General features: G+C 51.2%; 2 protein-coding genes across 2 annotated transcripts; both read left to right on the top strand.

Annotated features, from left to right (window-relative positions):
• The first annotated feature begins 143 nt into the window (after positions 1-143).
• LOC136786409 (protocadherin beta-4-like) lies at positions 144-6,298 on the top strand. The gene has a single exon (XM_066977265.1). The coding sequence runs from the start codon at positions 2,694-2,696 to the stop codon at positions 5,133-5,135; it is 2,442 nt and encodes an 813-aa protein (XP_066833366.1). The 5' UTR covers positions 144-2,693; the 3' UTR covers positions 5,136-6,298.
• Positions 6,299-6,439: 141 nt separating this feature from the next.
• Positions 6,440-12,353, top strand: LOC136786407 (protocadherin beta-15-like). The gene has a single exon (XM_066977263.1). The coding sequence runs from the start codon at positions 8,751-8,753 to the stop codon at positions 11,190-11,192; it is 2,442 nt and encodes an 813-aa protein (XP_066833364.1). The 5' UTR covers positions 6,440-8,750; the 3' UTR covers positions 11,193-12,353.
• The last annotated feature ends 117 nt before the right edge of the window (positions 12,354-12,470 follow it).

The following is a 12,470-nucleotide window of genomic DNA, read 5'->3' on the forward strand; positions in this document are numbered from 1 at the left end:
TTTATAGTAGTGTTCTTTGCAGGAAAGCTCTGTAAAGGATTCAGGGTTTTTCCAATGTCTGGGTTCTTTTTCATTTACTATATATATTTGTACTTGGTTCCTTGATTGAGGTTTTGTAATGGGGGCATGTGTCCTCTACCTGGAGAAGTGACCACTAGTGCCTGAAGGAAAAGGGTGGGTACCAGGGATTTGCTAGAAGGCCTCTTGTGGGTCTTGTGAGCACTGAACATAAGTGACCAAACAGCTGGACTCAGAAGAGTGGTCGTCAACGGCCCAATGTCCTGTTGGATGCCAGGAACTCTTGGTGTACCCAATTGATCAATACTGAATATTTTTTTTGTTTCTTTCTTGATTGAGGTATTGTTTTGGAGGCACGTGTTCTCTACATGGAGATGTGGCAGCTAGTGCCTGGAGGAAAAGAGTGGGTAGCGGGGATTTGCTGGCAGGCCTCTTGTGGGCCTTGTAAGCACTGAGCATAAGAAGTTTCTGTGCAGCTGGGCCCAGAAGGGTGGTGATCAGTGGCACAAAGTCCCGTTGAATGCCAGGAACTTTTGGTGTACCCCATGGGTCAATACTGATTGCATTCCTGTTTAATGTCCTTATAAATAATTTCGATGATGGGACAGAGTGTACCCCCTGTAAGTCAGCAGGTGCCAGAAGATGGAGGTGAGCATGGGGGAGGAGAGTGTTGGCTAGAGCAGATGGTGTTGCTGTCATCAAAAGGACCTGGAGAACCTGGAGAAATGGGCTGTCTGGACCCTCATAGAATTCCACAAGGAGAGGTGCAATGTCCTTCAGTTGTGGACGACCAATGCTATGTTTCAGGAAAGCAGCCCACTGGAAAAGGCCCTGAGGGTCCCATTGGACACCCAGTTAAACCTGAGCGAACAGCATGGCCTGGCCATATTTAAGGCTAATGGTGTTTCAGCTTGCATAGGATGAATATCGCGAGCAAATCAAGGGAGTATCTCGAGCAGCACAAAGGGAAGTCCTCCTTCCCCTCTGTTCACCACAGGTGAGGCCAAACCCTGTCTAGTGTTTTAGAGCTGGAAGGGATCTAGCTCATGACACTTAGCCTTGTTTCCTTGAGACACAGTTTGCGCTTGTAATTGGCCTTGTAAATGATTCTCTAACCCTACATCAGATGTTGTTTTCCTTCACCTGTCCAAAATAAATAAAAAATTTACATAAAATGAAAGAAACTAAGGTCCTCGACCTTCAGGAAATGAAGTGTTTAAGCTCAGTCAGGGTCTTTTCTAAAGTCCCTCATTAGTAGGGTTTAGCTCTTTATATTGGCTCGTTAAGTACTAAGGCTCCTTAAATTCTTTGGCTCCTTAAATTCTTTGTCCTGCTTGTTAGGGAACGATGTGGACCTCATCCTGTCCTTTTTCTGGGATGTAACACAAGGGTGAGATTGGGCAGACAAAGATCATTCTCACACCAATGGCGCTTGGCCATCCGGCCTGAAAAGCAAAGCAAGTCACGCTCATGTAATGCACTTTAGCCATGCCCCCATGTCAGCAGGGAAAGGATGGTGTGTGTCCTGTGTGTCAATGCAGCACAAGTGCTGCTCTCTTTCTTAGCTGGGTCCTGGATCTCCCTGTCTGAGATGTGTGGGCGCTGTGTGCATTTGTGATGTGTGCTCCTCCAGCTTGGCCAGCAAGAGAGGTGCTTAGACTGAGTGCTGTCATCTCCAGGGGACAGAAAAAACGTGCACAACCAGAGATCCCTGTGGTTTAGAAAAGGATGGTTGGCTGTCTCTTGGGGATTGCCTCAAAGCTCTAGAAGCACTCATGATGCTGGGAATGAGTGTAAATATAAAGCACTGTGAACTTCTGTTTCCCTGGATTCTAAGGTAAATGAATGACGACTCTGTCCCTAGACAAATACGGTCTCCCAGTTTTATCCCATTATGCTCCTTCCCATTTCCTGTAGGTTCTCCCTCTGACGAGAGTGCAGTCATGACATGATTTTTCGAGGTTTTAATTCCATGGTTTTAGAAAGATTTCATACTCCTTTTTCCCTTTCTCTTTTCCTGTATGAGTTGTGTTTCAGCCATGTGTTACCTATTCCCCTGAAGAAGGACTGTCACCACAGGAAGAAGAACAGGTTATTGGAATAACGGTGGTATGGCACTGGACAAATGGAAAAGCTCAGGCTGCTTTGCACTGCATTCATAAGCCGCATGACCGTCAAGCAGGACACGCTTTCCTGTAAAGGTGACCTGGAAAGAACACCCGAGCGCAATTCCTGCCACAATAAAAAGGCTGCTGCTGTTGGGAGAGTCCTTGTAGCGATGTTGTTTGCAGGCAAGCTCTGTGAGCACGCCGGCGTTTGGCAAGGGCTGAGAGACGGCGGCCAGGAGCGCGTCCCGTCCCGGAGCAGTCCCGCCGCGGGCCGCAGGGTGGTGCTCCTGGCCAAGGCGGCGGCGAGCGGCTGCGAGCCGGGAGGAGCCGAGCCCAGTACAACGCGGAGCAGCGCAGCCGGGAGGCGGCGGCGAGCGGTCCTCCGCGCCGAACAGCGCAGCAGCCGCTGGCGGTCCCGGACGGCCGCGCTGCGGGCCGCCAGCCGGCCTCGGCGAGAGGGAGAGAGGGAGGCCGCGAGGGAGGGCGCCCGCCCGCCCCGCCGCGCTGCTGCCGGGCGCCGCTTCCCGCGGAGGACTGCGGCAGACGGAGGGTGTCCGCCGCCCCGCCATGGCGTCTGCAAGGCAAGTGCTTTGTCTGTGTGCTTTGCTGTGCGTGCCGCGCGTTCGCTGCGAGCCCATCCGCTACTCCGTAGCCGAGGAGGGGGAGAGCGGCTCCGTGGTGGCCAACGTGGCGGAGGACGCGGGGCTGACCCCGGCGCAGCTCTCGGCTCGCCGGGCACGCATTGCCTCACCGGCCGGCCGGCAACACTTTCGCTTAGAGCGCGCCACCGGCCGCCTCGTCCTGGCGGAGCGGCTCGATCGCGAGGAGCTGTGCGGCCGCTCGCTTACCTGCACGCTCGCCTTCGAACTCCTGCTCGAAAACCCGCTGCAGTTCTTTCGGGTCGAGGTGGCCGTGGAGGACGTCAACGACCACTCGCCGGTCTTTCCCGAGGAACGAGTCACTTTTCAGATCCTGGAAACCAGCGACCCTGGCTCACGTTTTCCCGTGGAGGCAGCTCAGGACCTGGACGTTGGCAGCAACAGCATCCAGGCTTACAGCATCGCTCCCGAGAACGAGTACTTCAGTGTTTCTATTCGGAAACGGAGTGAGGTTGACACGCACGTCGAACTGGTATTGGAAAAGCCTCTAGACAGAGAGGAGCAGCCAGAGTTGCTTTTCAGTCTCATTGCTACAGATGGTGGCTCTCCACCTAGGAGCGGTAGTGCCCAAATCCACATCGTAGTTCTGGATGTAAATGACAATGCTCCCATCTTTACTCAGGACGTGTATGTTGGTCAGATTTTGGAAAGTGCCCCAGCGGGCTCTGTGGTTCTCAGAGTTGTAGCCACAGATGCAGACATGGGACTTAATGGTAACATCTCCTACAGGTTCAGCAATGTTCTCGGGGACATCCAGTCCACATTCACAATTGACATCATGAGTGGTGAAATCCGAGTCACAAAGCCCCTGGATTTTGAGAGCACACAGAAATATGAGCTCAGTGTGCGGGCAACTGATGGTGGGGGCCTCTCGGCACTCTGCAAGGTGTTGGTGGAGGTGGTGGATGTGAATGACAATGCACCAGAGCTGGTGGTCAGTTCCTTCAGCAGCCCCCTCCCTGAGAATGCAGAGCCTGGAACAGTGGTCGCCCTCTTTGCTGTGAGAGACCGGGATTCTGGTGTGAATGGGGAGATCACCTGTGCCCTTGAAGACCAGCTCTCCTTCTCCCTGAGGCCAGCCTATAAGAATTACTATGAGCTGGTGACCGTGAGCACACTGGACCGGGAGGAGACAGCTCAGTACCTTGTAGTCATCTTAGTGGCAGATGCAGGTTCTCCTCCTCTCACCACCACCCAGACCTTCACGGTGGACATCTCTGATGTCAACGACAATGCCCCTGTCTTCAACCAGACATCATACACCATGTATGTGCGAGAGAACAATATCCCTGCAGTGCTTGTTGGGGCTGTCAGTGCAGTGGACTCAGATGCAGGACCCAATGCCAAGGTGATCTATTCCCTGGGGTCTGTACACCCTGCAGAGCAAGACCCCTGCTCCTGCATCTCCGTGAACTCAGAGAACGGGCATGTGTTTGTGCTGCGTCCACTGGACTATGAGCAGGTGAGGCAGCTTGAGGTGCTGGTGAGTGCTACCGATGGGGGATCCCCTCCCCTCAGCACCAACGTCACTGTCCGCCTCCTCGTGGTGGACGAGAACGACAATGCCCCACTGGTGTTGCACCCTGCTCAGGACAGCAGCACACTATCCAGTGAGCTGGTGCCAGCCTCGTCCGAGGTGGGGGACCTGGTCACCAAAGTGGTGGCCGTTGATGCCGACTCTGGTCAGAACTCCTGGCTTTCCTTCCACCTTCTAAGGGCCACAGACCCTGGGCTGTTTGCTGTGGGTACCCAAAATGGGGAGGTACGGCTGAGGAGGCCAGTGACAGAGAGGGATGCCATGAAGCAGAAGCTTGAAGTGCTGGTGCGTGACAATGGGAGGCCACCACTGTCAGCCACTGCAGCACTGAGTGTACTCCTCCTCAACAGCCTCTCGCAGGAACACCTGCCACAGCAGGAGGTGGCTGTACAGGATGAAGACAGCTCCCTGACAATCTATTTAATCATTTCACTGGTCTTTGTCTCCCTCCTCTTCCTCACATCTGTCGCAGCCTTTGTTGCTTGCAAGGTGTGCAAGAGAAAGGAGCTGAAAGGAGGACATGTGCTGTATGGCACAGGCAACATGCAGAGCAGTCTGGCTGATGGGGCTGCTGCTGGGACGCTGCCCCATGCCTATTGCTACGAGATCAACCTCACCACAGGCTCAGGCAACAGCAAGTTCAAGTTCCTGAGGCCCATCCTCCCGAGCCTGCCACCACAGCACTCTGGCACAGGCAGGGGTTTTGATGACACAGAGGATTTCCCACCAGTCCCTAACTCCATGGGGGATGGAGCCCTGGACACCTCTGGTCCACCATCTCTTGGACACTTTAATGGGCTTCCCTTTAACTAGGTCTGAGTCCACGCAGTGAAAGGCTTCATGCCTTGGAGCTGGAAGGGATCTGGCTTATGATATTCAGTCTTGTTTCCTGGAGATTAAATCTGCATTTGTAATTGACTTTACAACTGACCCTCTAACACAAGTCAGATATATGTTTTTCTTCACCCTTCCAAAAAGATTAAAAATAAAAAAATATGAGAAAACTATGGCCTTTCTCCTCAGGCAACGATATGTTTCAGCTCTGATATTGGCTTTTCCAAAATGCTTCATGAGGAATATTTTATCCAGGTTCCCTGGCTAAGTGCTTTTCATTAGGCAATACCTTGGCTGTCACCCTGTTTTATTCTGTGCTGAAACACAATGTTGTGGTTGGGTAGATGACAGTGCAGTATAGCCCTTCTCCCTTGTCTGCAAGGCAGGAAAAGCATTAGCCCTGTGTTTCACTGTGATGCAAGTGCTACTCTCTTTCTTTGCTGAATCCTGTGTCTCTCTGTGAGACGTGAGCACCATTTGTTTTTGCACTGCATTGTCTTCCCTTTCGACTGGCAGGAAGCATGCTTTGTACTGAGTTCCGCCATGTCATCTTAACGTCGGCACAGCAAAAATGTGCAGAGCCAGACTTTGCAGTTGTCCATCTGCTTGGGATTGACTCGAAACTATAGCAGCACTAAGTATTCCAACATAGACTGTAATTATACAGGGCTTTGACTGTGATCATTGTGTTTGGGTGGATTGAAATTCAAGTCGACACATTGCCTCAGAGGACCTTTTTCTGCAGGTGGAACCAAGATAAACTTTCAAAAGGGAAACTCATCTTGGTATCATTGTTTTCATTCTTGCTTACCGGATTTCCTCAATTGCAGTGAATTGCTATCATGGCATATTTTTCCAGGTTTTCATTAGAATGCTTAAATTTTCCTTTTTTCCCTTTCTCCTTTGGCTGCCTATTTAAACATTGTTTTACCAATTCCCCTGAAGAAGGACTGACACCCAACCTATAACAATGGGTTGTTGGAAAGAAGTTGTTGTTGGACTGGATATTTAAACACCCTCATGTTCTATTGTGCTGCGTTATACACTGTGTCATTTTTAATCCAGGATATCCTTGTCTGTAAATATGGAATAAAATGAGTGCCCGTGTGCCATTCTGGCAATAAAAAGGATGCTGTTGAGGAGAGAGTCTTTGTAGTAATATTATTTCCAGGAAAGCTCTGTAAAGCACCCATTTTTATTTTTCCAAATTCTGGGGGGTTTTTTTTATTACATGGTTCCTTGACTGAGGTATTGTAATGGGGGTACATATCCGTTACCATGAGATGCGGCCACTGGTGCCTGGAGGGAAAGAGTGGGTTCTAGGGTTTTGCCAGAACGCCTCTTGCTGGTCTTGTGAGCACTGAGCATAAGAAGTGGTGGAGCAGCTGGGCCCGGAAGGGTGATGATCAGTAGCACAAAGTCTGGTTGGATGCCAGGAAATCTTGGTGTACATCATGGGTCAACAGTGTTTGCATTCCTGTTTACCATCCTTATAAATAGTCTTGATGATGGGACAGAGTGTAACCCCTTGTAAGCTGGCAGGTGCCATAAAATGGGAGTGTGTGGGGAGGAGGTGTCAGTGTTGGCTACAGCAAAGGGTGTTGCTGTCATTGAAAGAACCAGGAGAAAAGGGCTGACAGGGGCCTCATGGCATTCCTCAAGGAGAGGTGCAAAGTCCTTTAGTGAGCAGGAACAATCCCATGTTCCAGGAAAACAGATGGTGGAAAAGGCCCTGAGGGCCCCATTGGACACCAAGTTAAACCTGAGCCAGCAGCATGCCCTTGCCATAAAGAAGGCTAATGATGTCTCAGGTTGCATCAGCAGAGTATCGTGAGCAGATTAATGGAGTATCTTGTGCTGGTCAGGGGAAGTCATCCTTCCCCTCTGTTCACCACTGGTGATGCCAGACCCTGTCTACTGTTTTAGAGTTGGAAGGGATCTAGCTCATGACACTTAGGTTTTTGTTTTTTTTCCTGGAGAGTAAATTTGCGCTTGTAATTGGCCTCACAAAAGACCCTCTAACAGGAAGTCAGATGTATGTTTTTCTTCACTGCTCCAAAATAAATAAATTAAAACAAATACAATAAAAAGCAAGAAACTAAAGTTTCCATCCTTCAGGCAGTATGTTTCATCTCGGACAGTATCTTTTCTGAAGTGCTTCATTAGTAGGGTTTGGCTCTTTATATTGGCTTGTGAAGTTCTTTGTCTCGTTAAGTTCTTTGGCTCCTTAAATTCTTTGTTCTCCTTGTTAGGGAACGATGTGGACCTCATCCTGTCCTTTTTCTGGGATGTAACACAAGGGTGAGATTGGGCAGACAAAGATCATTCTCACGCCAATGCAGCTTGGCCATCCTTCATTAAAAGCAAAGCAAGTCACACTCATGTAATGCACTTTAGCTATGCCCCCATGTCAGCAGGGAAAGGATGGTGTGAGTCCTGTGTGTCAATGCAACACAAGTGCTGATCTCTTTCTTAGTTGGTCCTCGATCTCCCTGTCTGAGATGGATGGGCCCAGTGTGTATTTGTGATGTGTGTTCCTCCAGCTTGGCCAGCAAGAGAGGTGCTTAGACTGAGTACTATCATCTCCAGGGACAGAAATAACGTCTACAACTAGAGATCCCTGTAGTTTAGAAAAGGAGGGTTGGGTGTATCCTGGCGATTGCCTCAAAACTGTAGAACCACTCACGATGCATGGATCGACGGTAACTATAAAGCACTGTGAACTTCTGTTTCCCTGGATTCTAAGGTAAATGAATGACGACTCTGTCCCTAGACAAACTTAAATACGTCCACCAGTTTTATCCCATCATTTTCCTTCAAACCTCCTGTAGATTTTCCATAAGACTAGGGTGCAGTCATGACATGATTTTTCATGGTTTTAATTCCATAGTTTTAGAAAGCTCTCCTCTTTTTTCCCTTTCTCTTTTCCTGTATGAGCTGTGTTGGAGCATTGTGTTACCTATTCCCCTGCAGAAGGACTGTCACCACAGGAAGAAGAACAGGTGAACAGGTTGTTGGAACGACGATGGTATGGCACTGAACAATTGGAAAAGCTCACACTGCTTTACGCAGCAGTCGTAAGCAGAATCCCCGCCAAGCAGGACACGCTTTCCTGTAAAGGTGACATGGAAAGAACACCCGAGCGCAATTCCTGCCACAATAAAAAGGCTGCTGCTGTTGGGAGAGTCCTTGTAGCGATGTTGTTTGCAGGCAAGCTCTGTGAGCACGCCGGCGTTCGGCAAAGGCTGAGAGACGGCGGCCAGGAGCGCGTCCCGTCCCGGAGCAGTCCCGCCGCGGGCCGCAGGGTGGTGCTCCTGGCCAAGGCGGCGGCGAGCGGCTGCGAGCCGGGAGGAGCCGAGCCCAGTACAACGCGGAGCAGCGCAGCCGGGAGGCGGCGGCGAGCGGTCCTCCGCGCCGAACAGCGCAGCAGCCGCTGGCGGTCCCGGACGGCCGCGCTGCGGGCCGCCAGCCGGCCTCGGCGAGAGGGAGAGAGGGAGGCCGCGAGGGAGGGCGCCCGCCCGCCCCGCCGCGCTGCTGCCGGGCGCCGCTTCCCGCGGAGGACTGCGGCAGACGGAGGGTGTCCGCCGCCCCGCCATGGCGTCTGCAAGGCAAGTGCTTTGTCTGTGTGCTTTGCTGTGCGTGCCGCGCGTTCGCTGCGAGCCCATCCGCTACTCCGTAGCCGAGGAGGGGGAGAGCGGCTCCGTGGTGGCCAACGTGGCGGAGGACGCGGGGCTGACCCCGGCGCAGCTCTCGGCTCGCCGGGCACGCATTGCCTCACCGGCCGGCCGGCAACACTTTCGCTTAGAGCGCGCCACCGGCCGCCTCGTCCTGGCGGAGCGGCTCGATCGCGAGGAGCTGTGCGGCCGCTCGCTTACCTGCACGCTCGCCTTCGAGCTCCTGCTCGAAAACCCGCTGCAGTTCTTTCGGGTCGAGGTGGCCGTGGAGGACGTCAACGACCACTCGCCGGTCTTTCCCGAGGAACGAGTCACTTTTCAGATCCCGGAAAGGGGCGACCCAGGCTCACGTTTTCCCGTGGAGGCAGCTCAGGACCTGGACGTTGGCAGCAACAGCATCCAGGCTTACAGCATCGCTCCCGAGAATGAGTACTTCAGTGTCTCCTCTGAGAGTCATGTTGAGGGTAACAAGTATATAGAATTGGTATTGGAAAATCCTCTAGACAGAGAGGCACATTTGGAGTTGCTTTTCAGTCTCATTGCTACAGATGGTGGCTCTCCACCTAGGAGCGGGACCACCCAAATACACATCGTGGTTTTGGATGTAAATGATAATGCTCCTACCTTCACAGAGAAGCTTTACATTGGTCGGGTTTTGGAAAATGCCCCAATGGGCTCTGTGGTTCTCAGTGTCGTGGCTACCGATCCAGATGTGGGACTGAATGGTGACATCTCCTACAGGTTCAGCCAATCGGTGGGTGAGAGCCACTTGCCATTCACTATTGACAGCATGAGTGGTGAAATCCGAGTCACAAAGATCCTGGATTTCGAAGATGCACAGAAATATGAGCTCAGTGTGCGCACAACTGATGGTGGGGGCCTCTCAGGCATGTGCAATGTGATGGTGGAGGTGGTGGATGTGAACGACAATGCACCGGAGCTGGTGGTCAGTTTCTTCAGCAGTCCCCTCCCCGAGAACGCAGAGCCTGGAACAGTGGTCGCCCTCTTTGCTGTGAGAGACCGGGATTCTGGTGTGAATGGGGAGATCACCTGTGCCCTTGAAGACCAGCTCTCCTTCTCCCTGAGGCCAGCCTATAAGAATTACTATGAGCTGGTGACCGTGAGCACATTGGACCGGGAGGAGACAGCTCAGTACCTTGTAGTCATCTTAGTGGCAGACGCAGGGTCTCCTTCACTCACCAATACTCAGACCTTCTCAGTGGACATCTCTGATGTCAATGACAATGCCCCTGTCTTCAACCAGACATCATACACCATGTATGTGCGAGAGAACAATATCCCTGCGGTGCTTGTTGGGGCTGTCAGTGCAGTGGACTCAGATGCAGGACCCAATGCCAAGGTGATCTATTCCCTGGGGCCTGTGCACCCCACAGAGCAGGACCCCTGCTCCTGCATCTCCGTGAACTCAGAGAACGGGCATGTGTTTGTGCTGCGTTCACTGGACTATGAGCAGGTGAGGCAGCTTGAGGTGCTGGTGAGTGCTACCGATGGGGGATCCCCTCCCCTCAGTACCAATGTCACTGTCCGCCTCCTCGTGGTGGACGAGAACGACAATGCCCCACTGGTGTTGCACCCTGCTCAGGACAGCAGCCCGCCATCCAGTGAGCTGGTGCCAGCCTCGTCCGAGGTTGGGGACCTGGTCACCAAAGTGGTGGCCGTTGATGCCGACTCTGGTCAGAACTCCTGGCTTTCCTTCCACCTTCTAAGGGCCACAGATCCTGGGCTGTTTACCGTGGGTACCCAAAATGGGGAGGTACGGCTGAGGAGGCCAGTGACAGAGAGGGATGCCATGAAGCAGAAGCTTGAAGTGCTGGTGCGTGACAATGGGAGGCCACCACTGTCAGCCACTGCAGCACTGAGCGTACTCCTCCTCAACGGCCTCTCGCAGGAACACCTGCCACAGCAGGAGGTGGCTGTACAGGATGAAGACAGCTCCCTGACAATCTATTTAATCATTTCACTGGTCTTTGTCTCCCTCCTCTTCCTCACATCTGTCGCAGCCTTTGTTGCTTGCAAGGTGTGCAAGAGAAAGGAGCTGAAAGGAGGACATGTGCTGTATGGCTCAGGCAACTTGCAGAGCAGTCTGGCTGATGGGGCTGCTGCTGGGACCCTGCCCCACACCTATTGCTACGAGATCAACCTCACCACAGGCTCGGGCAACAGCGAGTTCAAGTTCCTGAGGCCCATCCTCCCGAGCCTGCCGCCACAGCACTCTGGCACAGGCAGGGGTTTTGATGACACAGAGGATTTCCCACCAGTCCCTAACTCCATGGGGGATGGAGCCCTGGACACCTCTGGTCCATCATCTGTTGGACACTTTAATGGGCTTCCCTTTAACTAGGTCTGAGTCCACGCAGTGAAAGGCTTCATGCCTTGGAGCTGGAAGGGATCTGGCTTATGATATTCAGTCTTGTTTCCTGGAGATTAAATCTGCATTTGTAATTGACTTTACAACTGACCCTCTAACACAAGTCAGATATATGTTTTTCTTCACCCTTCCAAAAAGATTAAAAATAAAAAAATATGAGAAAACTATGGCCTTTCTCCTCAGGCAACGATATGTTTCAGCTCTGATATTGGCTTTTCCAAAATGCTTCATGAGGAATATTTTATCCAGGTTCCCTGGCTAAGTGCTTTTCATTAGGCAATACCTTGGCTGTCACCCTGTTTTATTCTGTGCTGAAACACAATGTTGTGGTTGGGCAGATGACAGTGCAGTATAGCCCTTCTCCCTTGTCTGCAAGGTAAGAAAGGCATTAGCCCTGTGTTTCACTGAAGTGCAAGTGCTACTCTCTTTCTTTGCTGAATCCTGTGTCTCTTTGTGAGACGTGAGCACCATTTGTTTTTGCACTGCATTGTCTTCCCTTTCGACTGGCAGGAAGCATGCTTTGTACTGAGTTCCGCCATGTCATCTTAACGTCGGCACAGCAAAAATGTGCAGAGCCAGACTTTGCAGTTGTCCATCTGCTTGGGATTGACTCGAAACTATAGCAGCACTAAGTATTCCAACATAGACTGTAATTATACAGGGCTTTGACTGTGATCATTGTGTTTGGGTGGATTGAAATTCAAGTCGACACATTGCCTCAGAGGACCTTTTTCTGCAGGTGGAACCAAGATAAACTTTCAAAAGGGAAACTCATCTTGGTATCATTGTTTTCATTCTTGCTTACCGCGGCTCCTCAATTGCAGTGAATTGCTATCATGGCATATTTTTCCAGGTTTTCATTAGAATGCTTAAATTTTCCTTTTTTCCCTTTCTCCTTTGGCTGCCTATTTAAACATTGTCTTACCAATTCCCCTGAAGAAGGACTGACACCCAACCTATAACAATGGATTGTTGGAAAGAAGTTGTTATTGGACTGGATATTTAAACACCCTCATGTTCTATTGTGCTGCGTTATACACTGTATCATTTTTAATCCAGGATATCCTTGTCTAAATATGGAATAAAATAAGTGCCCGTGTGCCATTCTGGCAATAAAAAGGATGCTGTTGAGGAGAGAGTCTTTGTAGTAATATTATTTCCAGGAAAGCTCTGTAAAGCACCCATTGTTATTTTTCCAAATTCTGGGAGGGTTTTTTTATTACATGGTTCCTTGACTGAGGTATTGTAATG

Source organism: Anser cygnoides, chromosome 14 (assembly GCF_040182565.1).
Source record: "Anser cygnoides isolate HZ-2024a breed goose chromosome 14, Taihu_goose_T2T_genome, whole genome shotgun sequence".
NCBI lineage: Eukaryota > Metazoa > Chordata > Aves > Anseriformes > Anatidae > Anser > Anser cygnoides.

Coding starts and splice junctions, on each gene's coding strand:
- LOC136786409 (XM_066977265.1), top strand. CDS start 2,694: ATGGCGTCTGCAAGGCAAGTGCTTTGTCTGTGTGCTTTGCTGTGCGTG.
- LOC136786407 (XM_066977263.1), top strand. CDS start 8,751: ATGGCGTCTGCAAGGCAAGTGCTTTGTCTGTGTGCTTTGCTGTGCGTG.